The 26,224-nt window shown below is 55.2% G+C and overlaps 12 protein-coding genes across 12 annotated transcripts; 7 read left to right on the plus strand and 5 right to left on the minus strand.

Moving 5' to 3' along the window:
- Positions 1-425: 425 nt before the first annotated feature.
- On the plus strand, positions 426-974 carry INS49_000935 (uncharacterized protein; the record flags this gene model as incomplete). The annotated part of the gene is made up of 4 exons (XM_043161769.1): positions 426-449; positions 550-662; positions 745-857; positions 922-974. 4 exons carry the CDS (start codon positions 426-428, stop codon positions 972-974), a joined length of 303 nt encoding a protein of 100 aa, XP_043030275.1.
- Positions 975-2,257: 1,283 nt separating this feature from the next.
- Positions 2,258-2,763, plus strand: INS49_000936 (uncharacterized protein; the record flags this gene model as incomplete). The annotated part of the gene is made up of 2 exons (XM_043161770.1): positions 2,258-2,410; positions 2,485-2,763. 2 exons carry the CDS (start codon positions 2,258-2,260, stop codon positions 2,761-2,763), a joined length of 432 nt encoding a protein of 143 aa, XP_043030276.1.
- A 422-nt stretch (positions 2,764-3,185) lies between these two features.
- On the minus strand, positions 3,186-4,163 carry INS49_000937 (uncharacterized protein; the record flags this gene model as incomplete). The annotated part of the gene is made up of 1 exon (XM_043161771.1): positions 3,186-4,163. The coding sequence occupies one exon, from the start codon at positions 4,161-4,163 to the stop codon at positions 3,186-3,188; it is 978 nt and encodes a 325-aa protein (XP_043030277.1).
- Positions 4,164-4,953: 790 nt separating this feature from the next.
- On the plus strand, positions 4,954-5,771 carry INS49_000938 (uncharacterized protein; the record flags this gene model as incomplete). The annotated part of the gene is made up of 3 exons (XM_043161772.1): positions 4,954-5,082; positions 5,209-5,397; positions 5,499-5,771. The coding sequence occupies 3 exons, from the start codon at positions 4,954-4,956 to the stop codon at positions 5,769-5,771; spliced, it is 591 nt and encodes a 196-aa protein (XP_043030278.1).
- Positions 5,772-6,839: 1,068 nt separating this feature from the next.
- Positions 6,840-8,674, minus strand: INS49_000939 (uncharacterized protein; the record flags this gene model as incomplete). Its single annotated transcript, XM_043161773.1, has 2 exons — positions 6,840-6,993; positions 7,059-8,674. The coding sequence occupies 2 exons, from the start codon at positions 8,672-8,674 to the stop codon at positions 6,840-6,842; spliced, it is 1,770 nt and encodes a 589-aa protein (XP_043030279.1).
- A 2,881-nt stretch (positions 8,675-11,555) lies between these two features.
- Positions 11,556-13,760, minus strand: INS49_000940 (uncharacterized protein; the record flags this gene model as incomplete). Its single annotated transcript, XM_043161774.1, has 3 exons — positions 11,556-11,662; positions 11,827-12,231; positions 12,326-13,760. The coding sequence occupies 3 exons, from the start codon at positions 13,758-13,760 to the stop codon at positions 11,556-11,558; spliced, it is 1,947 nt and encodes a 648-aa protein (XP_043030280.1).
- A 508-nt stretch (positions 13,761-14,268) lies between these two features.
- Positions 14,269-16,275, plus strand: INS49_000941 (uncharacterized protein; the record flags this gene model as incomplete). Its single annotated transcript, XM_043161775.1, has 4 exons — positions 14,269-14,333; positions 14,410-14,668; positions 14,728-15,153; positions 15,202-16,275. 4 exons carry the CDS (start codon positions 14,269-14,271, stop codon positions 16,273-16,275), a joined length of 1,824 nt encoding a protein of 607 aa, XP_043030281.1.
- A 181-nt stretch (positions 16,276-16,456) lies between these two features.
- INS49_000942 (uncharacterized protein) lies at positions 16,457-17,068 on the minus strand (the record flags this gene model as incomplete). Its single annotated transcript, XM_043161776.1, has 2 exons — positions 16,457-16,492; positions 16,562-17,068. The coding sequence occupies 2 exons, from the start codon at positions 17,066-17,068 to the stop codon at positions 16,457-16,459; spliced, it is 543 nt and encodes a 180-aa protein (XP_043030282.1).
- Positions 17,069-18,282: 1,214 nt separating this feature from the next.
- On the plus strand, positions 18,283-18,807 carry INS49_000943 (uncharacterized protein; the record flags this gene model as incomplete). Its single annotated transcript, XM_043161777.1, has 1 exon — positions 18,283-18,807. The coding sequence occupies one exon, from the start codon at positions 18,283-18,285 to the stop codon at positions 18,805-18,807; it is 525 nt and encodes a 174-aa protein (XP_043030283.1).
- A 608-nt stretch (positions 18,808-19,415) lies between these two features.
- INS49_000944 (uncharacterized protein) lies at positions 19,416-21,627 on the minus strand (the record flags this gene model as incomplete). The annotated part of the gene is made up of 4 exons (XM_043161778.1): positions 19,416-20,545; positions 20,613-20,802; positions 20,852-21,433; positions 21,490-21,627. 4 exons carry the CDS (start codon positions 21,625-21,627, stop codon positions 19,416-19,418), a joined length of 2,040 nt encoding a protein of 679 aa, XP_043030284.1.
- Positions 21,628-24,337: 2,710 nt separating this feature from the next.
- Positions 24,338-24,876, plus strand: INS49_000945 (uncharacterized protein; the record flags this gene model as incomplete). The annotated part of the gene is made up of 3 exons (XM_043161779.1): positions 24,338-24,384; positions 24,446-24,585; positions 24,632-24,876. The coding sequence occupies 3 exons, from the start codon at positions 24,338-24,340 to the stop codon at positions 24,874-24,876; spliced, it is 432 nt and encodes a 143-aa protein (XP_043030285.1).
- Positions 24,877-25,499: 623 nt separating this feature from the next.
- INS49_000946 (uncharacterized protein) lies at positions 25,500-26,128 on the plus strand (the record flags this gene model as incomplete). The annotated part of the gene is made up of 2 exons (XM_043161780.1): positions 25,500-25,844; positions 25,898-26,128. The coding sequence occupies 2 exons, from the start codon at positions 25,500-25,502 to the stop codon at positions 26,126-26,128; spliced, it is 576 nt and encodes a 191-aa protein (XP_043030286.1).
- Between the last annotated feature and the right edge of the window lie 96 nt (positions 26,129-26,224).

Genomic DNA, 26,224 nt, shown 5'->3' on the forward strand with positions numbered 1-26,224 from the left:
TTACTCGCCACGGGCCCATTAAAGCCAAAGTGGAGGTTCGGACAGCAGGTTCATCCCATCAGCAGCTGCAATCGAGGCCCCGGGACCCGCAGTTTCTAGAAGGCCTGGAATAGCATCATAGGGATCGGCGCTCTCTGCACCTGCCCGCCTTTCCACACAGCAGGGCTCTCGTGTTTGTGGAGACAGCCAGCCATCGCAGGTGGACACCCTCCCTATGTGGCTGCCGCCTTGGCAATCACGGATACTACCTTTACCCCGGCCGCATGCTTGGAGGTCAAGGTTGGGGGCAACCTCCGTAGGCAGGCCTATATAACATCGACAGCCCAACCTCCATCTGCCACTGGCCCGGCCTGCCGCTCCTCTCTCGTCCAGCAGCATCTTCCCACCGGCCAGACATTCGTTCAACTCAGCACAAATCCGCCAACATGGTCTCCATCAAGTCCCTCGCTGTCGCCACCCTGGCCGCCGCCCCTACCGCCATGGGCTACATCACCAACCTGACCGCTCCCGCCGAGGCCGCCGCCGGAAGCAACATCACCGACCCTGCAGACCGCCATCTACTCCCAGAACTGGGTTGACTTTGGCATTGTCTGGGGTCTGTCGAAGCCCGAGCACGCCTGGGGAAACACGGTCGGAACCCAGGTCGGGTACACACCTTTGACGTAAGCATACACCACCTCCTCTGCAGCCAACAGACCGTGTTCGTATAACGGGCCCCAGCTGACCTCTCGTGCTTTGAACTAGCGGAAAGGAGGGTCTCGAATACCCCTACACATTCACGGCAGATGTCGCCGTGCCCGAGGACTTCACCGGCGACTATGTCCTCCGTGCTGCTATTCCCCACCTTGTCGGTGTAAGTCATATCCCATTTGAAATTCGGCCCAGGTTTCTCAAGAGAATAGCGGCTGATAAGTGCCACAGGCATCCGGTCGGTCGACTTCACAATTCTGAGCGCCAACATCACCATCTCCTAGATGCTGTCCTGAACCTGGCGTGGGAGGTGTTCTTTGGACTGGAGAAAGGACCGCGGCATATTTGGGACCAACGGCAGATAGCTGGCAGATACAGAACGAGTCTGCGCTGCCATTTATCAAGTGCTTCTGACGTTCTAGTCGCAACTGCCATGAACCGGGCAAAGTAAGGGTTCATATTTCGCCAGAAATGGGTCGATGTGTGACTTCCTGAACCGCAAGTAATAGCTAGTAATCCACTCCAGTGCAATACAATCTCCCTGCCTATAGATGTCTTTTGAGAACCCCAAGTTTCTAGTGTTCACAAGCCAAATTGACGTATCCGCTATGCAATTAACTCAATCCAGATCTGATCAAACCAGACGGCGAAAAATGACTGAGCTTCAGATCTCCTTGAAATAGCATCAAAAGTTTTGCCAAGATTTTTTTCAGAAGGAATTCCCTCTGTCAAAGGCTTCTGTAGACTTCAAGGTAACCCTTTTAACGCGTGTGTGAGTTTGGAAGACAGAAGAGAATGGAATACAGTTGGCAAAGGACAGTTGCTCGAACTGAATGACACAGCCGACCAGCTATTGGAAAATTCCCAATGCGTCTGCCTGCGAAGCTACCAATGTCTTTGGATTTGTCCTTCCCAGTGTTAAAAACATGCACTCAAAGTGCTTGCTTTCTAGCATCTTCCTTCGCGCGACCATGAGGAGCAGGCTGCAACAACGTAATTTATAGAAGACACCTCTCGATTATTGTGACATCACAGGTACATACTGTGGGCTGCACTGTATTTTTCACAGCGTTTTGGACAAATCTGACCTTTTGGTGGCTGTGGCTATAGTGTAGTGGTCGCAGTGCGCCGTCTCCATTAGGCTGTGAGGCTAGGATCTTGGTGTTGCCCTGTAGCGACCACGTAGGTAAGACAAGTCTTTTCAGATGTTAGTAGTGAGAACCTAGGCCTTCTAAGGTTCTCCCTAGGTAGTAGTGGAAGTGCTGGCCGCCAAAGCGATGTGTCTCTTTAAGCCGGCCTTCTATTTATCTTGCTGCTATCTCGACTCGGCCGGTGGTTGGCATCAAGCCCTGAATATTAGTTAGCAAGACGTGGCCGAAGCTACCAGACCTTCTGGCATGCTGCGAAAGGACACCAACTCGTATGGTTGGGCACGCGACACCGCCCATTACCAACCCCCCCCCCCGGGCCTATATGCAACCTCGTTTCCACCTTCCCTCGCCGTGCATGCTCGGAATAGTGCCGTTACAGTCTCTGGACGAGCTCACTGCTCGCGTTCCAAACCAGCATGGCGCGTTCGAGGTTCCCGGCGCCATTCGCGGTGACCCTATTGATTCTCCGCTTCCTTTCCCTGGCGTTCAGCGTTTCCGCACTTCTCGGCGCAGCTTACACCGCAGCCAATTATGGATACGGCAGGGCGATGGTCGGCGCTTTCATTGCGGTATATATGTTTTCCCTCTCTTTCTGCTAACGCTGGAACCTCGAGATGGCTGATGACGAATCTGGTAATTCCAGTCCGTGTGGACGATGGTGGTAGATACAACAGAGATCTTCGGGCTGACAGACCACACGCGGCGCACTCATCGCTGCACGGAGGGATCCCTCGGCTTCCTTGACCTCCTGACCATTCTCCTCAACGCCATCCTACCAGCTGTGAATCTCCCAGCTGCCACCAGTTTGTCGTGGGAATGTGGAGGCCTACCACAGGACCAGTGTGAGGAGGAAGAGCAATTCCGATCCGAGACTCTCAATGCTGCATTCGCGACGTGGGTCCTGCTGATTGTTTTGGCGTGAGTCTTTTTCCCTTCGTTGATACCTTGCTCACATCAACATTGCCTCGAGCTTTTTGTTTTAAAAATCTCATTTGCTGATGTGCCTCGAAAATAGTGGAATCCATTTCATCTTGGTTACCCTTGGGTTCATCGACTACTACAGAAGGGCAAGACGGTTACCTCATTTCGTATAGTACGTGAACTGTTCAACGCAAGTTGTCGAATCGGGTGCTGTGGCCATGAGTTGAGAGATTGTGAGCGCTACGGATCTATGTAAATATATAAATGATGGTTCTACCGGCTTCGCTTCCGGAAACAACGTCTATTGATACAGGACTGAAATGTCACACACCCAATAACGGAGTCCTGAATCCGCGGAGGCGCCCCCCCATGACGGGAAATCATTTCCTTCACGGTAGGTCGTTATCTTATTGCGATTTCTACTCAGGGAAGAAGCGAGAAATCATGATCATGAGCCCCCTGCAGGTAGTCATACCCCTCGTCCATCCACTCAACGCAAGGCACCAGGTCTCCCCACTCGATCTTGTCCTGCACGGCCCTCGGCAGCTTCATCTTCAGCTCGCTCCTGTACCAAGATGGGAACTGGACAGTCACCAACATCACCCTCGGGTCGTCAGTCCGGTTCGGCATGCCCGCATGCCAGAGGCGGAAGTCCCGGATGACAAGTGACCCCTTGGTCAGACTAGGCTGGGTGGGCGGGCGCGTCTTCCTCCGCTGCCTCTGGAGGCTCGGGCGGATCTGATACTCCTCCGGGTCGAGGACGCCGACGTCCGTGTCGGCGTGCGACCCCAGCCAGACCTCGGTGGACCCGTTTTCCGGGGTCACGTCCACGAGGTTGATGTTGACGCAGTACCCGAACGGGACCTTGGGAAAGTCAAAGTCCACGTCGATGTGTGGAGGCTGCCGGCCCGTGGCTTTAAATGCCGTGTTTGCGCTGTAGAATCGTAGCGTTGTCTTGGGGCCTAGCATACATTGTATCACATCGGTAGCCCATGGGTTAGCGATGACGTCTTGAAAGATGTAGCCGTCCTCGAGGACTGGTTCTTGTTGGATGTTACCCGTGGTCTGGCCGAAATTGCGGTGCGTGCTGGGCCTCGCATACAAGTCCTTGGCTTCTGGGACCATCCGCGCGTTCAGTTTGTCGAGGTGGTCGACATCGACGGCGTTCTTGAGCACCACAAGGCCATCCTGGTGGAGCGCCTCGACGGCGGCCTGGAGGTTACGCGAGCCTATCTTCTTGGTTCGAAGCTCCTCGGGGGACAGCTCAATGAGCTTGGGTTCGGATAATGAGTTGCTTGTCATGTTGGCCGCCTTTATCGGGTACTTTCCCCGGAGAAGAGGTACGGCGAAGTTGATAGCGCATGCTTTTTCGGGGACGCTACCGGCGGAGGTCTTGTCCATGTCGAGCGGGGACTCGGCTCCGGTACCCACTCACGGTCGGGTTTCCCTTCGGGCTTCGATTCGGGCATCGCTGGTGCACCTGGCTTGCATGTGCATTGTTGCTATTTCGATAGGGTCGAGGGTGGCCAGCAAAGCCGGTACACCTATAATGACAAGCGAAAGCCTGTATTTGCTCCTGCACCTCGGGGAATTTCTACCAAACTTTGGCTCCGTGGCTGCAACGCGGCTTATTTTGGTGCTATGCCAGCTCAACAATAGATGATGCTTCATTGGTGAACTATCATGCACGTAAGTGTAGAGCGAGCTCTCAGCAAATCTAGACATCACAATTGCCGGAGTTCCCCAAGACAACTGGGGATGGTCAGCCACACTGGACTATCTTTCCCGGAGGTGCTCGCCAGCTGCACCGTGTCAGCAGCTCCGCGATCTACGGATGGTCCTGTGCGACACGAACATGACTACATGTTTAGCGAGGGGTTCGAAGCCGTCAATTCCGCACCAACAGTAGTGGCTTGAGCTTCCCTCGTGTAACCAGGCTCGCTTCGGAGTCCGGTAAAACGAACACCCCAACGTAGGCAAGGGCGAACCTTAATCGACCTCAACCTCAACCTCCACCTATCCCCTATTCTTCTATCTCCTCGCGGATGCCCAGACGAGTTCGACTCAGGCGACCATTTCCCACCCCGGTGCTCCCGACTGATATATCAAGGTAAAAACTCGCAGTGACCACTGGAAATCCATTTATCCCATTGACAACTATTGTAAACACATATCCAACCTAAATATCATCATGGCATCCCCTTCCTCCGCCCGTCCGCCAACGGAGAACCAGCTCTCCTCAAACCCAGGTGTGCAGGTGCAAGTCACGACCCACAATAATGAAGGCAAGGCCGTAGTCAAATCTACCACACCCGTCAAGGTATGTGTATCGGTGGATGAATACCATGGTTAAGGGCCTCGGCGGGTGCCCCGCCCCTTGCTCACCCCTCCCTTCTCCGAACCCGGGTCTGACATCGTCCTGGCCGACTGACAAATCTTACGCCAGTGGGTCCGGTACGACGATGACAAGCTTGTCATGTCAGTGCTGTACACCACACAATTCCCACCCGACCTCAACGACGAGGCCGATATCAAGCTGCACGAGTCCCGCGTGGCCAAGGGCCCCGAGGCGACGGGGCTTGCACTCAAGGGAGGTACCGTGTTGAGATATGTCGAGTTCTCACCGGGGTACACGGTACGTCTATGCCCTGTGCCCAGCCCCTAGGGCAAGCAGTACTCAATAGGCCCCCTTCCTTGGTGGCTTAAGACGCACTGTTTCTGACTTTCCCGCCAAAGTGCATGATGCACCGTACGCAGAGTCTGGACTACGGAATTGTCACGGAGGGTAGCGTGGTGGCGGTCCTGGACAGCGGCGAGGAGCACCCTATGAAAAAGGGCGATATAATGGTCCAGCGAGCCACGATGCACGCGTGGAAGAACCCGAGCGACACTGAGTGGGCGCGCATGCTATTTTGCCTGCAGGATTCCAAGCCCCTGTTCGTCGGGGAGGAGAGGCTGAAGGAGGCAGGCGTTGGCGATAGTCTCCCACCATCTGGCAATGATGACTAGGTAGAACGTTATCATCCAAGAGCTCACAAAAACTGAGGAAGCGTACTTCTCGTGCAAAGATAACTTTGTTAGTGTTCATGTTGAGGTCACGATCACCTTCGACAGCAGGTAGGAGAACAGAAGTGACCAAAATTTCACGCAAATGGTATTGGTTCAGAGGCTCGAGCCGGGCATCAAATCTCTGCAAGACAGACGCCGGCCCGGGCGTGTTCGGAATAAGTAATAAGAAATTACCACCAAGAAATTAACAGCATGTCCACGGCATGCCTGGATGGCTTGCTCGACTCTGTGTGCATATCCATCTCCCCTCGCTGATGCTGGCTATGTAGTGCCCAGGTGTCGGCAGGTTGTAAATCTGCGAAGAGTTGTACAAAAGGTCGTGGGGTTAAAAAAAAAAAAGGGGGCCCGGCTCTTGAATGTGTAAAAAAGGGAATAGAAGAGAAAAACGAATGTCGTTCAAAGATTTCATCTCGTAGCGCCAGTCTTTTAGTCATGACCAAAATCGGGGTCGATAATGCCCTATCGCCTCCGAAACTCATAAATAACGCCTGCCCCTGGTCTCATGTTCACCAGGTGGCCCAGAGATTTCCTTGCTTCCTGGTGCGCAGTCCATGCAACTAGCTCAATACGCCTGACCAGGCACTGGCTTCCTTGTAACCGCTCCCTGGGGAGGGCCTTGGGGAGTGCCCTGAGGATGATTCTGCGGTGGGCCATCAAGACTTGGTCGGTATTCCTGCTGCATTCCAGAGGGCCCGGGAGGACTTGGTCTCCTTCCCGTGCCGTTGGGGGACTGAGATCTGGGTGGGCCCTGTCTGCTCGGAGATTGAGATCGCTGCGCCGGGGACTGAGGTCGTTGCCCTGCTGGTGACTGGGGTCGTGGTCCGGGTCCCATCTGTGGTCCCATGGGGCGGGGCGGGCCCGGGCGGCCAGGTGGGCCCATCGGAGGACCCATCGGGCGCATTGGTCCAGGTCCCCGAGCCCCAGGTGCGAGCGGGTGTGATTGACCGCCAGGAGGGCCCATGGGTCGGTTCCCAGGGTGTTGATTAGGACCTGGACCGCGTTGGCTGCTCACAGAAGGGCCTCGGGGTCGTCCCTGAGGGTTGACCGGTGGCCCTCGGGGGCCCGCTTGCTGAGGTGGGGGCCTGGGCTTGACGGGACGAGTAGACAGACAAGTTCGGGGAACAACTCCTTGCTGAGATCGGTCAAGGCGAATGCAGAGTGCCTGTTCCTTGTTAGCATTCGTCACATAATGGACGACCGACTTAACTTACCCAACCGTCGTCGTACTCATGAAGCAGTCTCACGACCTGGCCGGTGCGCAGTTCCATCTCATCATCCATAGTCGGCTTGAAGTCGAGCTGGACACGGTGAACCGACGAGTCTGCAGGTCCGCCTGCAGCGGCGATCGCAGCAGCACCAGCTGATGGTTCTGATGCCTGGCCAGACTCGACTTCATGCACGCTGAACTCAGTGCCAGCCGGACTAGGGGGCACAGGGCCGAGCTTCGGGGGTAGAGTCAAATCAAGAGGCGCGGGAACATTGTCCTTCCGTACGGATTGCTTGCGTTGCAGCCCAGTCGCAGCTGTGGCACTAGCAACTGCGCCAGCTGGGCCAGCTGCTGCCGCGGCCGTCGGTACAGCGGCAGCTTCGGACGCAGCAGGCGTTGAGGCGGCAGGACCAGCAGGATGCATCTGCAAAGGCGCAGGAGCAGCACCGCCGGGAGCGCCTTGCTGCGGAGGATGCGGAGAGAGCGGCGGGGAGTGCGTGACAATCGGGGCCAGAACCGCAGAATCGGTCGTGATAGCAGAAGCTCGAGGAGCAGGGGCGAGGCCAGGTGTCAACGTGGGCGACGCGATCATGCTGACCTCGCTGATTGGCGTCATGGGGCTGGCAGGGTTTCTAGGCGTAGCAGGCTCTTCCAGGATAGTCTCAGCGTGGTTTCCGAACGGGTTGCGCGCATCCTGACTGTCACCGGTCATGGGCCTTTCCCAAGCGCTGGCACCTGGAGCCCGCTTCATGGTCGGGCTAGCCACCATGGCGATGTTCTGTTGAGGCCCCTTGCTGGCTCGCTTCTCCGCGGTGTTCGGGCCTCCTAGGAACAGCTGGGTCATCGGCCGCAAACTGAGGCGCGGGGGTTTCGCTGGAGTCGGAGGGGCACGAGCATGGTCTCCAAATGGGCCATTGAGCTTCTCGTCATCGGCCAGACGTTGCTCCTCTCGCATCTGCCTCTTCCGCTTGGCGACCAGAAAATACACCAAACCGAGAATGACGAAAACACCAGCCAGGACGCCGATCGCAATGCCTGCCTTGGCTGCTGCGCCGCTTGAGCCGGAACTTGTACCGGACGATTCTGACTGAGTTGCTGATGCGGCCGAGGCAGCCGTGGAGTCTGCGGCCGTTGATGGCTTGGAGGTGCTGGAAGAGCTTGACGCTTCGGTGGCCAACGCCAGTGGGCCCCCAGCGCTCGCATCGGATGCTGTGGATGCCATAATGGCCGTGGGGAGTGACGATGATGTATCATCGTCGTTGCCGCCTCGGTTGATGCTGGTGCTGCTGGCGATGGCGCTGCTGCTCGTAGGAGTGCCCTTGACAGCAGGAGCGCCCATAGAAATCCTCGGGGACGTCTCAGCCGGAGTGGGAGTTGGTTCGTCTCCCTCAGTCGACGTTACTGTCTGTTGGACAACTTGCGTGATGGTCGCACGTTCAAGAGTCGTCAAGAGACCAAGGCCGTCCCAGCCATCTGGGGTTTGCGTCTCGTAGACCGTCACTACCCGCTTGCTCAGCGTCGGCAGGGCGCCCTCATTATCGCCGAGAACTTTGTTCTGGTTCAAGTCAGAATCGAAGTCAACGTCCACCACATCATTGTGTCCTCGCCGATGGACATGACTGCGTTTGAAAGACATGTCGATAGTCGTGTGTAGATCCGAACCTCCCCGCGAACTCCAAGGCAAGCGCAACGAGGCCGCACGAAGAGGCCTATTTCATCAAGGTTGACTGATTACTGGGTTTGCCGTGGCACATTAGATGTTCGTAATCTGCTCGCTTCTGACCAAGAAAAGTAATGACTGTTTGTTGACTAGGGCGTCGTGTGGAAACTGCGCAGAGGAATCTGTGGTGGAATTATCTTGCATGGGTACGGACGGGTACAGGCGAGCGACGAGGTCCGAATCCAGATCCAGCGGCAGGATTATGATTATCGGTTTGGGTTGCAAACAGAAAAGAGTGAGTGGCAAGCAGTCTGAGCTTGGGATCTGCAAATGACTGGCTAAATTCGAACCAGTCTCTGCGTGTAGGATGGGTATGCCAAATGAAGGAACGAAGACAGTCAAGTCTTCCTCTCGCCAGCTTGCGACGGTGGGTTGCGAAGGGTGAGGTGCCGCTGAGAAGGAGTGGTCGACCTGCAGAGGAGGTCTAAAAAGAGAGACGGGAGGAAGGAAGGAGTGAGAAACAGAAAGAGGCTGTGCGTAGTAGCGTGTGTATGAGTGACTGTTGGTGAGCATGGGCATGCCCGTGGCATGGTGCAGCTGCAGCTGCACCCGCACCTGCAGGCTCTGGTTGGGCCCGGGCTGGGCTGGGCTGGGGCCTGTGGGATGGAGGGGCCCTCGGGAGGAGGTGTGGGCCGGTCAAGGTTGGGGACTACGGAGCACACACGCAAGCAAGCTGGGCAAGCAAGCCGGGCAAGCCTGGCAAGCACGCTCTTGGGGACTTGGGCCGGCTGGGGTCCCTCAAGAGAAAGACTTCCCAGGCAGCAGACAACCTACCTACCACGCGCAGTCCAGGATGCAGCTTGCTGACAGCGTCGTCTGCGGGGGCACGGCACATGTCGTGATGCACACTGCGCGGTGTTGCCAAACGGGCGATTTTAGCCCAGGGGTTTGTTTCCTGGACCGAAAACGACGCAGCGGTGGCCCAAGAAAGTCCCGAGAGACGCCTTAACTTACTCCTCGCTCCTTCCTTGTTGTCCACCCATCCTTGTAGGCCTCGCAGCTCCCCCCCAAACCTTCCAACTCCCAGGAGGCGTCATTGTCAGCATTGATCGTCCCCAGGCCTCGAGGACGGGCATCTGCGGCCTCCTTTGGCGACCAGATGAACAGACCAACATGACGAGACCGCCCAAGGGACCCCCGATTCTCAAGTCCCGAGTCTTGAGGCGAGAGGCCGACTCAAACAAACGTGGCAGGCGTGGGCACAGGGCACGAGGAGGCACAGGGCAACGGAACCAGAACCCAGGTGCCAGGGTCCGCGGCGTTTGTTACCGCACGCGCCAAGCTCCTTCCACTCCTTCCCATGTCCTCGCAGGCGATCCCCACTTTCCCAGGTACGCCAGGGTGATCATTGGCTGGGGGCCTCCAGCCCCGTCACGCACCTGCCCGAAGCGAGATTTGTTTCCAGCAGGGGCCACATCCTGCCTCCTGCTTTGATTGGCAGGTTGGGGTAATCTTTGGATGCCGCAGGCCCGCTCCCTGTGCCTCACCCTTGGCCAGTTCGTCTCGTCTCTGCCGTTTCTCTACTGTCTTGCTGGCACCTTGGTTTGTTTTTTTTGCCGTTGGGTGAAACTTTAACAGTGATCTCCCAAGTGGATTCCTCTTTGGGGACGTCAATCACACCCTTACAATCTTCATGCGACGAATGCCCAAGGACTGCCTGGATTGGCTTCGGAAAATGCCTCTGTTTTGCTGCTGCTCGAACTGCTGTCGTATCCAAACTCTGTGCGTAGTGTAATGATCTTCTCGATGATGACAAGAATGCTCTCGTGTGCTAACTTGGGGCTTTTCGGGTCGACTCCGACGAATAATCCCGACCAGCTTCAGCCTCATCCGGCGTTCCTCTTCTCTTCTGTTCTACTCACCATTGTCTCCGCTATCCGCCTGTCGATCCGCCCTCTTTTGAGTCTTAGTCCTACCACGCCGCCAGTAGACCCAAATACTGTACGTACAGTATTGGACCCCACGACCAGCAAGCAGCCCTAGCCAGCCTTGGGGCCCGACGATCCTCATCAGCAACCAGTCTCGCCATCGCCGCCCCGCCGGCGAGCCTGGTGGTGAGATTGGCCAAAGCCACCGACATCACTTGCGCGTAGGTTCCGTTCCGCCCAGCCTGCGCGGAAATCTCCCTTCCCACCCCAGCCGATGACAACGCCATCACGCTCATGCCGATGAGCCGGGTTTGGTTCCCGTCATGCGATAAGTGACGAACCACCTGCCCGCATCGCAAATGAAGCAATCTTTATCTCGATTTCCACGGTCCACACGGGGATTTTCTCACCGCACTGACTGCGGAGCCCGACATCGATACCCCGGTCTCGTTACAATTCGCTGAGTGAAATCTACGGCACCACATTAATAATAGTGGGGAGCCGAGTCACCGTGACAGCGCGGGTCCCCCGGGAGAGCCGTGTCATAAACCCGGCACGTTGAGCTACTGCTAGTAGTCCTTCTCGTGGCGCTTTCCACGCGGTAGCTGCCCTCGTCCGTGTCTGGGAGACTTGGTCACAGCGTCGAAGCTATGTTTCACAATTGAGGTAACCATTTCGACTCTGGCGGGCTCATTTCTCCCACTTCATGTCGCATCTGCATTTTTAAGCTGCATAATAAGACCCGAGATGAGAGATACCATAAAACTGTCTGTATGGTATCAAGGAGGGCTCTACAGCCTCTGCCATCACTTCCAATGATGATTTTCCTATCCTAACGCCTGGCAAATGCATTCCTTGAATCTCGTAGAGATCTCTCCCTGTGGTGTTCATCGTCTTCTACAGGAAGAACTTGACCATACCCGTCTCTCCTAGAAAGCAGGGTCATCCGGATCCAGGTCCATGTCCAGGTCTGAGCCTCGGTCTGGGTTTAGGCATTGACCTGCATCCTGAGCTCCTTTCAAGACATTGTATGCGGCTAGCAAGAGTCTCATTTGCATCAACTGCTGGGCATTCTATCCCCAACGCTGCTGTTGATTGTTCTGAGCCTGCCCGCCATAGTAGTTGGGGTACTGATAATTTTGCGCCGGAGCGGGAGGGGTCGGGCCATTGTTGGGTGGGTATTGCCCAGGCACGCTGTACCTTCCAGCGGGTGGCATATAACTTGTGTGCTGCGCTGGCCGTTGCTGCTGCTGCGGTGGTGACCAGTTTGGTGGAGGTACGGGAGGGAAGGGAAACGGGTTGCCCTGGGCTGGACTCCAGCTCGGCATCGGATAGCTAGGAGCTGGGGCGGCAGGAGTCGTGGAAGATCCAGGCGCTCCTCCAAACTGGGGCAGAGGCGGTATTGGGAATGGCCACTGGCCTGGTGCAGGTGGTGGAACCACAGGGAACGGAGGCGGCGGTTGGTGAGGGTTTTGAGGTTGCGCGTGTGACTGTTGCTGTGGACGGCCATTTTGTCCCTGGCCGCCACCTCGGCCTCGTCCTTGAAAGCCTCTTCCTCGACCACGACCTCTCGAATCTCCACGTCGCCCGCCGTTCTGACCTCCCCTGTTGCCGCCGTTCATTGCTGGGAAAGCCGACACTCCAGGGGGTGGCGGCGGGGGGAGTCCCATGCCGAAATTCGAAGGGCGTGGTAGCTTACGATATGTGCCGTCATCGTCCTCGCCGTAGTTGAGATTCGAGTCACCCACAGCAGAAGGTGCCTGCGACCCACGGTCATCGCCCTTATTGGGTTTGCCCTTGCCGCCACGCTTGCGGTTCTTCTTCTCCCTCTTGTGAGCTTGCTCCTGCTCGTCATCCGAGTACTCCATCTCGTCCGGACCAACCTCTTCGTCGTGCAGATTGCTGGCGTCGGATCCTTTCTCCTGCCTGAGCTGCGAGGGGAAAACAAAGTTTGCGTGCGGCTTGGAATACCAGACCTGGGCGCCTCGTTCCAGAGCAGCTGACTTCGCTTCCTCCTCTGATCGGAACCTGAGAATGTACATGGGTTTGTGCACAGTCGCAATGGTGTCGTGTATAACTCCCAGAACGGTGCGGTCCTCTTTACACAGGACCGAGCCGCGATCCAGAATTGTGACAGCAGCGCCCACTTGAAGCGCCTCGATGACGGCTTGGGTGCCTTCAACGATATGTTGTACGATTCCAAGAGGGGCAATGACATCTTCTGGGCTGAGGCTGATTTGGGGTGTTGGTTCTGGCTCGTCAGGGAGCTCGTTCTTAGTGCGCACCCCGGCGGCCTGCTTCGCAGCCCTCGTACCGTCCATCTCATCATCGCTCCCACCGTCTGCTTCCATTAGCAACCGTGCGGTCTCCTCGACACCGAGCAATTTGGATTCGTCCACGTCTGATTCATCGTCATCGTCATCGTCGGAGCTGCTGTCGGAGCTTGAGGATTCGTAGGGTGAGGAGTCTACTTCCCACTCGGGGTTCGCATCGGCATCGCCCTCGCCTGGCGCCGTCTCTGTTGGTTCGGCATGGCCGTTGATGTGGGCTTCGGGAGTGGGCTTCTCTTCATTTTGCTCCTCGCTTTTTGACACTGGGCCAAGAAGACCGTCAAGCGCAGCTTCGAGTGCATGCGTGACACTGGGCGACCCAGGTGCCGATCCGTCTTCCTGTTTTGCCGACTGGGCCTGAGGCTCTTCAGAGGAGACATCCACGGGCGCTTCCTGTGTCCCTGTGCCAGATGTTGTTTCATTTTGACTTGTCGCAACCTCTTGCTTGAGGGAGTCATGATCTTCCATCTTCTCGTCCAGTTGCACCGCTACGCCATTCTCTTGCTGGACGTTGGTCGACTCGAGAGCCCTTGGCTCGGTGCTACCAATGACAGCGTGCTGCTTCTGAGCAGCTTGCTCCTGTTCTTGTGTGACCGGGCCGTCCATGAAAGTGTCCATTCCCTGGGCAGTTTGCTCTTGCTCTTGCTCTTGTGCGCCTGACCTGTGTCCATCCGTCATTTCTGTATCGGTGCTCGCCTGGACATCTGTGGAGGCGCTTGGCTTTTCGGGTTCGATGCTGGGCGTTGTCGCTGCATTTTCGGTCTGTAACTCGCCGAGGCCAGGTATGTTGAATGAATGATCCATGGGGAAGTTGACTCTAACGGGTGTGGTACTGTGAGAACGATAAAACGTGTAGGCCTGTTGTGAGGATGTTTTCGAGTCTCGATGCTGAACACTAGTATTCAACAGCTGCAGACTTCGCGCTTGTAGCTGAATGACAATGTCATAAGTTCTTGTGTCCCATGGAGAATTCAAGACATAAGAAGGATTAGACTCGGGAATATCGAGCAAGATCGAGGGCTAAATGTGCGGCAGGAAATGGGAAAAAACAGTCCAATCTCGAACTTTTCGGTTATCTTTTTTCTGGGTCCTTATCGATAAGGCGAGGTGGGATGGGATTCAATGGGATGTGAGGTGACGTCTGCTTGTCATGCAGTGGCCGTTGGGGTGGGTCCGTCACAGGTACCACTGTCAGGCACGACCCGTCCCGACAAAGCTCTCAACAGCTCCAGGTCCGCAGTTCACTCACCACCATCGACGCCCCCTCGTCCTGTCTCAGCTGTAATATCGCTTCTTCCACACGCGAGACAAAATGCCTCCCAAGGCCGCCCATGCAAGGGAATTTATACATCCTGAGGCCTCGCATGCCCGAAAAATGTACGTCTCCATGAGCCGAGCTTCGGCATAGGTGTCCCGAGTGGTGTGGTGCTACGGGTGCTGACAGCTCCTCCAGAAAACCAAGTCTTTTCGCGGTAGAACCCATCTATGCGTTCTACATGTTCCTGGCCGCCAACCTGGTCTCGGCTTTATTCAATCCAATCCAAGACTGTGATGAGACCTTCAACTTTTTGGAACCTACCCACTACTTAACTCATGGTTACGGCCTGCAGACATGGGAATGGTCACCTGCCTACGGCATCAGGGATTGGCTCTATGTCCTCCCTCACGCGGTAGTCGCCGGCGTGCGGCACTTGCTACCACAAGCTACCAAGGTGAGATTCTTTCGTCTGGAAGACCATGTGTGCGATCAGTGCTGACTCTCTCTGAATAGCTTGGCGGGTTCTACTTCATCCGTTATACCCTCGCCTTGGTTTGTGCACTATGCCAGACTTTGCTTTACCGCGTAATCAGCCTCACAGTCCACCCGCGGATCGGTGTCTTCTTCATTCTGGCCTTGGTTCTTAGTCCTGGAAACTTCCATGCAAGCACTGCATACCTGCCTTCGAGCTTTGCCATGTACACGGGCATGTTGGGAGCTGCAGCCTTCATGAACTGGACTGGGGGATTCAAAACGGCCGCAGGTATAGCCTGGTTCGCGGCTGGCGGTATCATCGGCTGGCCGTTCGCCATGGCTCTTGCTGCCCCGTTCCTTTTGGAGGAGGTTCTGCTTGCCGTAGCGGCCCTCGGCAACCTGGACCAGTTCTTTCACGCAGTTCGACGGGTCACACGTGGTGTCCTGGCCGCAGTCGGTATCCTTGTGAGTATCTCTGGTCGAAATCAGCCGATATCTATCTGACAGGGCTAGGTCGTTGATTCGCTGGTCAACTCGTACTTCTACAGGGTATGGGGCATCGTCGTGTCATGGAACATCGTCAAGTACAACGTTTTCTCCAAAGGCGGTGGCCCAGAACTGTACGGCACTGAGCCATGGACCTTCTACTTCAAGAACCTGGCGCTGAACTTCAACCTGTGGTTTGTGTTGGCTCTGGTCGCACTGCCGCTCTTCCTCTTGCAGAAGATCATCGCTCCGAGTGGCCGTGCCTTTTCCTCCTCCCTGCGGGCTATCGTCTTCCTCTCGCCATTCTACCTGTGGTTCACTATATTCACCCTGCAGCCCCACAAGGAAGAGCGCTTCATGTACCCTGCCTACCCCTTCCTGGCTCTCAATGCGGCTGTGTCAGCGCACATCGTCCTCACTGCTGTCGGCCACGTCAGCAAAAACACGGTGGTGGGTAAGATCCCCGCATCTGTCAGGCTTGTCCTTACCGTGGTCGTCCCTTTCTTGCTTGTCGTATCGCTGTACCTCCTGCGAGTCATTGGTCTCTATTCAGCATATGGCGCCCCGTTGTCGCTCTACGACCCCCTAGGTGCTGGGACTCGCGTTGGAGACGCTGAGCTGGTTGGTGGACAGGGCGACTTCGTGTGCTTTGGAAAGGAGTGGTACCGATTTCCCTCTTCGTTCTTTCTGCCCAGGGACATGCAGGCCAAGTTCATTCAATCCGAGTTTCGAGGCCTTCTCCCTGGGGAGTTCAAGAGGAGCAGCCTATTTGAGGGCTTCAGCGGTACCTATGTGCTCCCCAGCGGTATGAACGACCAGAACAAGGAAGACCCGAGCAAGTACACCGACATCGAACAATGCAAGTTTCTGGTGGACACTCGCTACCCGTTGAACACGGAGAAGGGGCTGGGTTTGCCACCCAACGAACCCGACTACATTGCAGACACGGCAAATTGGGAAGTAGTCAAGTGCATCCCATTCCTGGATGCTGGAAATACTTCACTCATTCCTAGAATGATATGGGTCCCGAGCTGGAGCTGGATTCCGGAAAAGTACCAAAGGAAATGGGGCGAGCATTGCTTGCTCCAGAAGCGTGCTTAAATTGGAAAACGGTGACCAGTGAGCAATCTCTGAGAGTTACAAGGCGCGAGCAAACACATCAAAAACTTATAAAACGTAAGAATAGTCAATTCGTCATCTATGGGCCCATCTCCAGATGCATTGGGAAGAGCCACACAACGCTCGGTCAATATTATATTCGTCAGCCCGCTGCCTCCTTCCCTCAGTTATTTGCAGTTGCACCGTTGTAATAGTGGATCTAACCATCAGAGTCGCCAGTTAGAAGCCATTTCAAAGGGCAAAGCTGAAATCACTCATCAAATCTTACCGTCTGGTCGGCACAACCTGCCGGAGTTTGGTAAGCATAGGCTCCGGTATTGATGAACAGAGCTTGATTCTGGCACACCAGCCAGGCCGCTAAATTCTGTCTCTGCAAGCCAGGCGCAGACCAGGTGACGGCGTCTCCTTGGAATGCGAAGGTCCCGAAGCTGTTCTTTGTCGCGTTGAACGACGTCGCCAACGTCCTCGGTGGGCTGGCCAGGTCTGCCGGCTTCTCGACGTGGAGATACAGAGTGCCGGTGTAATCGACTAGCTGCCCATCGACGATATTATACTGTCCAGCAGTAGTATAGTCGTTGAGGGTGGCGGTTCCTGCTTGATTGGCCGGGACTGTCTGTAGATATTTGTGAAAATTGGGCGATGCAACTGCCCGGATCCAATATTGCCCAGGCTGGAGCGTCGTGGGCGTGGGAGCCCGGGGTTGGACTCGATCAGGCTGAGGGGCGGCGCTGGCTGAGGCCAGCAGGCCATAGTAAGCGATAGTCTTGAAGAGCATGGTTCTTGGGCGCTCACAATTAGACGTTGGCTAAATTGGCCCAAGACTATTTTCGCCATGTTCAGCTCGCGGGTATTGTCCTTTATAACCAAAATGAAGCGGAGCCTCCCTCGGGAGCAGACGCTCCGTACGCATGTGCCTGGCCCAGAGGAGGGCAAGTTAATTAATGTCAGGCAATGGGAAGCGCCCGGGTCTCCACCAGCGGCCCGACTCGCCCTTGAAATCAGACGTTGCATTATCTGAATTGAATGGTGGCTTCCATAAATATACAAGCCACTGACGTCCTCCAGCCCGCACACATTTCTGTTGCAAGTATGCCCAAATTACTTAGACAACCAATTTATGACACGCGGCACAAGCAACCATCTTGCCGAATAGAGGACCGCTGAATTGAAGGACCCAGCAAATCACTCACCAGCGAAGTTCATTCTTAAATCCGAAAGAGTCCAGCTACACTGATCGTGATATGCATTCAGAAATCAACCAGTGAATACGATCAATTCATCGAGTGAATACAGTCCTTGGATGGTACAAGCTTCTGAATCGATACCAAGTTTTCAAATCCACATGACCAGACGCCATCGGAGACACAAGCGCAATGGTGCTCGTTCCCGTTGTTGCACGTGTGGTCACCCGGTGTTGCATGAAAGACGCAGCTTGCCAAAACTTTCAACAGAAACCCAAGAAAAAAGACACATGATCACGTGTACCTAGATTGCACGTAGTGATACTGTACTTTTTCGTGGCACGATGGGGACAACATCCCCAAATGAGCTGAGAAGGATGCTGCAAGACTCGTAATGCAAGTGACAGGCCATCTGCTTTTAATGCCCAAGAGTCTCGGTCATTCCAGTCGGAAATCTCGGGTGGGAGCCGTTGAGAAGAATTTTGTACCATACGGGCTGGAGGCAGAAGTCTCAAGGTAGAGCTTACACTCATACTGCATGTCCAGGTGAGGTTGAACTGCCACAAACACAGAGCTCGCCAACTACAACCCGATCAGTTGAGGAAACTAAACTTTTCTGTAGTCTCCCTGCAGCTCCTAAACACGAAGCAAAGCAGCACTTGCGGTCATTCATCCACACTCAAGACACACCTACCACGACTGCTTCGGCAAAGCTCCTGCTGACGACCAGCTGACGAGTCAATCAACATCCAGTTCTTCAAGACGCCCTCACGAGGACTCGGGTGCAAACATTTCGATCTCTCCCACAATGACATCTCTAATTATCTTTCTGTCCGCCATTTTCGCGGCCGCCCCATCCGGCCTCCCTGCGACAATCACAGCAACATCGCTCAACTCCCGACCTGCGTCCCTCCTCGATCAGAGCGGCACGAACCATACAAACATCGCCCCTCTCATCATTCGCCAGAACGAGATGGAAGTCGGATCGTCTTGCTACGGCGTTGAAGGCATATGGAATTGTATGACTACGAACTTCCAGCGATGCGCCTCGGGACAGTGGAGCGTGGTGCTCGACACCGCTTACGGCACCGTCTGCGAGCCCGAGGGCTTCACCTACGACTTCCAGCCCGCCTTCGCAAGCTGGTTCCCGTCGGCGGATACGACAAAGACCATCGTGTGCACAGCTACAGCGACGGCGACGGGCGATTCGACAGATGCGACAAGCACGGGAAGTTCTGTTGCGCCGGCGGCTGGGGAGGCGGCGTCACGGTCCGCGATCGGGGCGATGCTGCTTGGCTTGACGAGCACGGCTTTGCTGTTCTTGGCCATGTGAGGTATCAGGGGCAGTGTCATCACATTGAAGTAGAAGCCCAATAAAAAAAGAATGTGGGGAGGATGGCCGAAGGAATGCTTCTGAGGTTGCAGCTACGACGGACAAGTAGTCGGAAGAGAATACCTCCGGGTCTCAAGTGGCACACAGCGACCTGGTCACAAATCTGAGGGTTGGTTTGAGTGTCTAAAACCCTTCTTTGAAGATCTACTGGCGACGGATCCAGCGAGGCTAGACGGGCTCATCATGCCTTAGAAGCCACCTGGGGGCGCAGAGGAACAGGGAGACTAGTTGATCCAGTCTGAGAGAAGGATACCAGTCCTGGTGGCCTTTCGGGCTATTCTGTCTTGCAAAGTAATTGAAGAACTCTTTGCAGCTTTCCCACTTCATCGTGTTGATAGAATTGCTTCTTGTGCTGTTGCCTCGCTTTTCCGCCTGTGCAGTTCAACCAGCATCATCTTGATCTTGCAGGCCGAATGTCTTATGGCAGTAGGAGCACTCACTGGAGGGGCCACACGTCTTCCAGCTTGATCATGATATAAGAGAATAGATTTATGTACTGCTCAGATCTGTCTATTTACTTCGCTCTACCACGGTCTCGGCATGTACTACTAACCACTACCACTCGCCGGAACGCCCAGATCTGTGTCCAGAACCGCGACGCTCAACTGCGGGAGGCTGAACTCGAAGGCCCCATTCGCACCTGAGGTCAACTCCTGTGTTGTGGTGTTGACAATGTTGACACCCGTCCGGGGATCATTGTACGCAAACGGATCGCCGACGCCGTTCGTCAGCACGGTCAGCTGTGCCTTGGTACCAGCCTCGACGCCGTCGAACTGCACGGACACAGGGACCTCGCCGCCATCCGTGGTGTTGTAGACGGCACCCTTCCAGACGAGCGCGCCGTTCCTGGCCTCGTCCTTGCCGGCGCCCCAGTACAGAGGCCCGTAGGTCGAGTTGCTCGTCGTCGGGAGCGTGTGGGAGATGGTGTGGTGTGCAAACAGGGACCAGCAGTACCACGTCACGGCGCGTGTTGTCTGCGCCGGGTCCGCGGTGAACTGGATGAGTGTGATGGGCCACTGGAACCTGTTCTCGTTCTTGAGAACCGGGGCGTAGAACGTGCCGGGGATACGGTCCGAGTTCCGCTCGTATCCGATGAGAGAGATGGCCTCACCGACGGCTCCGATCCACCACGGGTACTTGTACAGCTGACCTTCCCAGCGGGGAGGCGTGGCGCCGTTCACGTGTGTTGCGGCCACTTCGCCAATGATGTGTCCGATGTCGTTGTCGAACCGATCGAATTCGAACACCAGCTCGTCCGGCTCGCGGTATGGGTGATAATCGCCGATAGCACCGGGGGTCTTGGTGGAATCGAGCCCTTCAGTGAGGTTTGGTCCCGTGGTCTCGCCCTCGGGCGCTGGGTCGCTGGACGCACCAGAAGAGATGACCTGGATCTCGGGGTACGCGGCTGTGATGGCATCGAAGAACATCTGGAATCGGTACGCCTTGTACGAGTCCCAGCCGCCGGGGTAGCCAGCCAGCCAGTCCTCGTTGCCCACCTCCACGTAGTTGAGTTCAAAGGGCTCGGGGTGGCCGAGCTCTGCACGTCGTGCGCCCCAGGTAGAGTCTGCCGGTCCGCGGACGAACTCGATCTCGTCCAGGGCGTCATCGATGAAAGGCTGCAGGTCCTGCTCGGGCGTCACGTCACCGTTGAGTGCGAGACCGGCCCAGACGCCGAGCACTAAAATCATGTCAGCGTGACCAATTCTATCGGACCTCGCAGGAAATCTGGCAGAATCGCGTCTTACCTATCTGAAGATTCATGTCCTCTGCCCATTCGAGGTATTCCAGAAGACCAAGGCCGTGTGTTTGTTGGTATCCCCACACGCCTTGGAAGCCAGGACGGTCCTTCAGCGGGCCTAGAGAATCTTTCCAGTCCCAGTAGGAATCGTTCGTGAGGCCCTCGAGCATGTTGCCACCCGGAAAGCGCAGGAAGGTCTACGGTTGTTAGCCCAGGACAACAGGAAAGCATGAGTTGATGACCTACAGGGTTCAGGTCCGCGAGGGCTTGTGCAATGTCGACTCGGAGCCCATTCTTTCTGTCTTTATACGTCGGCGGGAAAAGACTGATGAGGTTGAAATCCAGTTCACCGCTTTGAACAGCATCCACGTCAAAGGTGACCGAGAAGGTGTTGTTGCTGCTTGGGGCATCACTCTCAGGCACAATCTCGAATTCATGCTCTGTCCATTCACCCTCGACAGATTTGGACGCAACCTCGACCGAGCCGAAAACTTCATCGGTCAGGTTGGACTGCAGCGATGCCGTGAAGGAGCCGTTGTAGGCTCCCCTGACCCAAAAGCTTCCCGTGTACTTTTGCTGGCTGACAGCAATGCCCCAGTACCCATCGTTCTTGAAGCCGATTTTCCCCGTACCGTTGCTGCCCGCCGCAACTCTCAGCGATGCCGGCAGAGCCTCTGAGAGAGGGGTGTCGAGAAACTCGATGCTGAAGTTGGCGCCGTTGACAGGGAAGTAATGTGCCGTGGAGACCGGAAACTCAGGGCTGTACTGGAACGCGCGGTTTTGGATAAGCTCCGCATAGATGCCGCCATCGCCGGAATTGTTGATGTCCTGAGTCAGGGTGATTAGTATCATGGACAAAGCCCAACGGTCGTGTGCTCGCTCACCTCGTGCAGGAAGCCGTATCCATATGGGTGTCCGAACTTCCCGGTCACATTGCCTCCCGAGGATTGGACAAGGACATCGACAGCAACTGCGGAAGTAACGCAGGTAGCAGCGGCGAGAGCCCGCTTCAGGAACACCATTTTGCCACGCGATTCGAGGTTTGGCCGCTAACAATCAGGGCTGCCCTCAACATCTCAAGCTGTCTAACTCGACATTCTCCAAGGACTTTATATATCATCTTGTCTTTTGCATTTCAGCATTTACTCAGGACCCTGGCTGCGGCTTGTCCGTCAACTGGTGCGCGTAGATGTGATCTCCACACGTTCGGGCTTTCATTGAGGCGTGGCGGGTAACGCGATGTGGCTGCAGGCATTGCTTTCCAAGCAAGGACGTACGCCAAGCGTGCGAACGTGTGTATTGTCGGTCATTGGTGGGCCTCGGGCATCCTGGGGTCATAGATATTCTTGGGTCTTAGTGCCAATTTCACGAGCGGAGAAATTGGGGCGGCCTGCTTGTTGCTGAGGGTCTCGTCAAGCATCACAATGGCGCAGACCAGGCGTTGCGCGCCGGCCTTTGTACAGCCGAGGAGTCGTGCCTGGCATGCATGATTTCGGGCGACGGCGTAGCTAGGTGCAGGGAAGGGACCCACCGATGGCGGAGAACCCTGTCTGACCAGGTGTCTACGGAGTTGCGTCAGGCGTGACCCCTGCCAACTTTCGCAACAAGCAATCTCGCGATGCAGGTACTCCATCGGCTCACTATACTTTGGCCAAGACAACGGCGCCGGGTGAATGTTTTAGTCAGTCGTCCGCCTAGCACAATCTACATAAGCACTTGAGCGTAGCCAGGCTACCTAGGTAAGCCACACATCGGCACTTTACACGGAATCCTCCTGTTCTTCTTTCTCTGCTAGAGATTGCTGGGACCGACGCTCATGCAATGTCGATGATCGGGAGGACGTACTTCCTTCACAGCCGAGTACCACCAATAGCGAAATTATACCTGCGACATGATTGGAATTTTGAGAGACAGCGACGAAGCTTTAGACTTTCCTTCCTCGCAATCTCATGCTTTTGTTTTAGACCCACTCCGAACGTCCCATAAAGCGATTGAGCACCTCGTTTTCATCGTCAGACGTCTGAGAGTCCCGCCCAGCCTGTAGTTCCCTTTCCGCATATTTCTCTTCGCCAACAAGGTGGAGACAATGTCACAAATGATATCAAACATGGTGCATATAGGAACTCCAATTTGGGTACCCGAATTGCAATACACGTGTTCCGGTTTTCTTAGTAGCATTATAGTTGTGTTAATGTATTGTCTTCTAATTCAAATAGAGTGTATGCCTAGCTGCCACTAAAGCCCTGCTCCCGTCCAGATATTCCTCCCCGTCTGTAATGCCGTGAGTGTGTAGCAACATCTTACAAAGCCAAACTCATCAATACTTCAATTCTCCTTTGAGCTGATCGCAAATAACATTCTTCTTCCGTGCAAAATGACTGTGGTAATGTTCAAAGGTTATACACTGTCTACATACACGCTGAAAAGCCATATACAGTCAGGATTCCAGCAACCGCGTCGACTTCAAATCATCAGTTTTGACCAAAACCCAACCATGCTTCCACAGGTTACAAGCCGCACGCGCACATTTCCAATCCGTTCGAGTTGAACTACCCATGCAAAGGTGTGAATCTACTTGCTTAGTTTCTTTAGGACGGCAGAGGTGAAACTACACATTGACACCTTTGAAGCAGTCCTGCGTATTATTTTGAACCTAGCCAGCTCCGTACAAAACGCAGTCACAAATCAATGGGGTACAGATTTCCTCTCAAGTAGATGACCGAATAACGATAACAGCGCCTCCAATTGGTCGTGCGTTCACAGTTGACAAACCCAAAACTCGATTTTTGCTCGTAGATCCGGGTCTATAGGTGTGAGATCTACCAATTGGCCGTGCAGTCGATGGGACAACCCTGACTGTGGGTAATTTTTGGGCGTCGGGAGGGCAGCCTTACAGCTTATACCTACTAGTAGTAGAGGCCGGGAGCCCCAATGGAGAAGCGCTACTCAGTACTGTATAAAGACCACGAATAATTTATAAATAGTCCCAGCTGTACTGTATTGTTACACTGTGGAATATGTAGTCTATTTGGTGATCATTCCAGAGCCTCTGTGAGGTGCACAATTCGCCCGCCCCGCACCGGCGGCTGAGAGTCAGAAGGCCCCGTTCGTCGTGATCCTTTTGCGTGCGGATGTCCACAGCAGCCAGGGTTCACATTGGCCACAGCGAACCAACAAGCTCGCCAGGAAGATCTATGTCGCACCTGCGATGGGTGGGTGGATAGACCGAAGAATGATTAGAAACAGGCATTGGCACCCGCCGGCGGAAGGGGGAAATCGATTTCCTCAGACACCGCCAACTCGCAATACATATTCTCAGATGCGGTGCAAGATGTGGCTGCGTTCCTCGGGCCTGGGTCCCCTCGCCGTTCTCTCGCTCTCGTTTTGCGCCCGCCGGTGCGCGGGGGCTCTCCAGGTCACGACGAACATCACCGGGTCTGAGATTGATTTAAGAAGCGCCTGCTGATCGAATGGTCGGGCGACAGCCATAGCTCTCACGACGTCGGGGTGCAGCAGCAGTCGGCGAGTGAGAACGGGAGCTTCGTGCTGCTCAGCGGTAGGTTCAGAGAGAGGAAGAGCATCTGTGACTATATGGATGCGTGCTTGAAACCCAAATGCTGACCTCTTACCCTTGACAAGGTGGGAACACAGATAGCTCCTTAGACTGGGACTTTGGCTATGACTTCGATGTTGGGACGTACGCGTTTGTGGTCCGGACGACAGGCTCGGACGATGGAGAGGCACAGTCACCTCTTTACACGCTCCTGGATCCGCATCTGGTGAGTGGTGCCCACTCGGAGTCCTTGCCCGGAGGGATTATGTGAAATTATCACACGGAAGGGCACTGATCATCGACCTTGCCCTAGACAACCTCCTCGGTATCATCGAGTGCGACATCTTCTCCCTCATCTTCAACACTGTCGTCCTCAGTGACACCGACAACAAGCCCGTCGACTTCCGCCTCGACAACGACATCAGCGGTAGCAGCCAGCAGCGATGCGGGAGACGGTGCGAGCCTCAGCACAGACGCAGCCATTGGCGTTGATGTCGGAGTCGGCGTCGTCGGCGTCGTTCTGCTCGGGGTCTTGCTGATGTGGATGTATCGGCGTGGCAAAAAGGCGGCGACCGCCGGCCACGCAAACAAGGATCTCAAGCAGGACGAGGGCTTCGTTGACCAATGGGTTGGTAGCACGCACATGGCGACCGCCCGAGCTCGCACCGAGCCACAGACTCGAGGCGGCGGGCGGTGGCAGTCGCGACGACTACTCTGAGCTTCAAAACACGCCGGTATATAGCGAGCTCGGCGGTGCGCAGAGGTCTGAGCTTCATTCTGAGTATGTCACCAAGGCGGAACTCCCGTCCGGCGCTGAAGTCAGAAGGCCTGGGGGCCGACGCTGGTGATGTGTGATAGTCGGAAACCTTGGAATGTTGTTCAGTCGTAATTTACTCATATGCAGACACGAAAAAAATCATCTGACTTGCATGAAGTCCCGCATCCGGTAACAAACTATGTGATGAAGACTCTCAGGTTGATCTCACTCAGAATGAGCTCACTGCCGAGAGTGGTGAGTATTCTACACATATTCGAAAGTCATGTTGAGTATGCGCTCGGAACACTTTTGTGTCTGATGCTACTACTCGCTACTTATTCAGTACCACTTGGCAAGTTATTGGAGTTAAGACTGTGTAACAAGCACTCGGGCGCCACGGTAAGTCATACGGACGTCCGCTGGGGGTCACACATAACATGCCTCAATGCGGGACGCCGAGCTTACGAAGTTCGCAGTTGCTGTTGGACCAATTTCAATCAACTTTACTCCTTACACAAGCGTCTCGAGTACCCACATAAGCGTTTAAACTCTCAACTAGTAGGTTGAGATATCGCGCTGTCACGATGTCTGACTCCAACACCCCTGCGGAGGTTCAGGGAGCCGGTAGGAAGACTCTTGCTGAGCTTAACCACCCAATGAATTATACCCACTCGGCTTTCAAGGAGCAGAGGCCAGCAAATGCGGAAGAACGCCAAGCGTACTTGTACGATCGGAGGATGATAGAGGACCTCACCAGTGAATACAGCTACAGAGTTGATGCCAGCTTGGCCAAGACTCGCAACTACGGGGATCTAAACAAGCTTTTCACCGACGATGCGGAGGTGACTTCCCCTCGTGGGAAGTATCAGGGTAATGCAGGCTTGGCAGAGTGGCTGTTGTCGCCAGTCTCAGAGTTTCACCGGATGTCTGTAAGTGAGGTCTGTCTCTGGCATGTTGATCAACGGTTGACGCTCATTATCAGCACCTGTCCTCAAACCACAGCGTCAGGTTTGAGTCCAGCAATGTGGCGTATGGGCGCTCCACGTGGCAGTCGTCGACGGGATCCCATGCAACAGACCTTGGTCAGGGATTCTTCACAGGTGGCTATTATTACTGGTCGTTTCGCAAGGTTGACGAGGAATGGAAGATCTCGTTCCTTTTTCTCGACATGACTTGGACGAGCGGGGAGTTTCCTGGCACCCCGGCGAAGTGATACCACGGCGTTCTGGGTTTTACCACGGGACCGAATTGCGCAGATAGTTGCAAGTCTGATATACTTGGGATCTTGCTTTCTATTACTTTGACTGCT

The sequence above is a fragment of the Diaporthe citri genome (assembly GCF_014595645.1).
Source record: "Diaporthe citri strain NFHF-8-4 chromosome Unknown scaffold_1, whole genome shotgun sequence".
Classification (NCBI taxonomy): domain Eukaryota; kingdom Fungi; phylum Ascomycota; class Sordariomycetes; order Diaporthales; family Diaporthaceae; genus Diaporthe; species Diaporthe citri.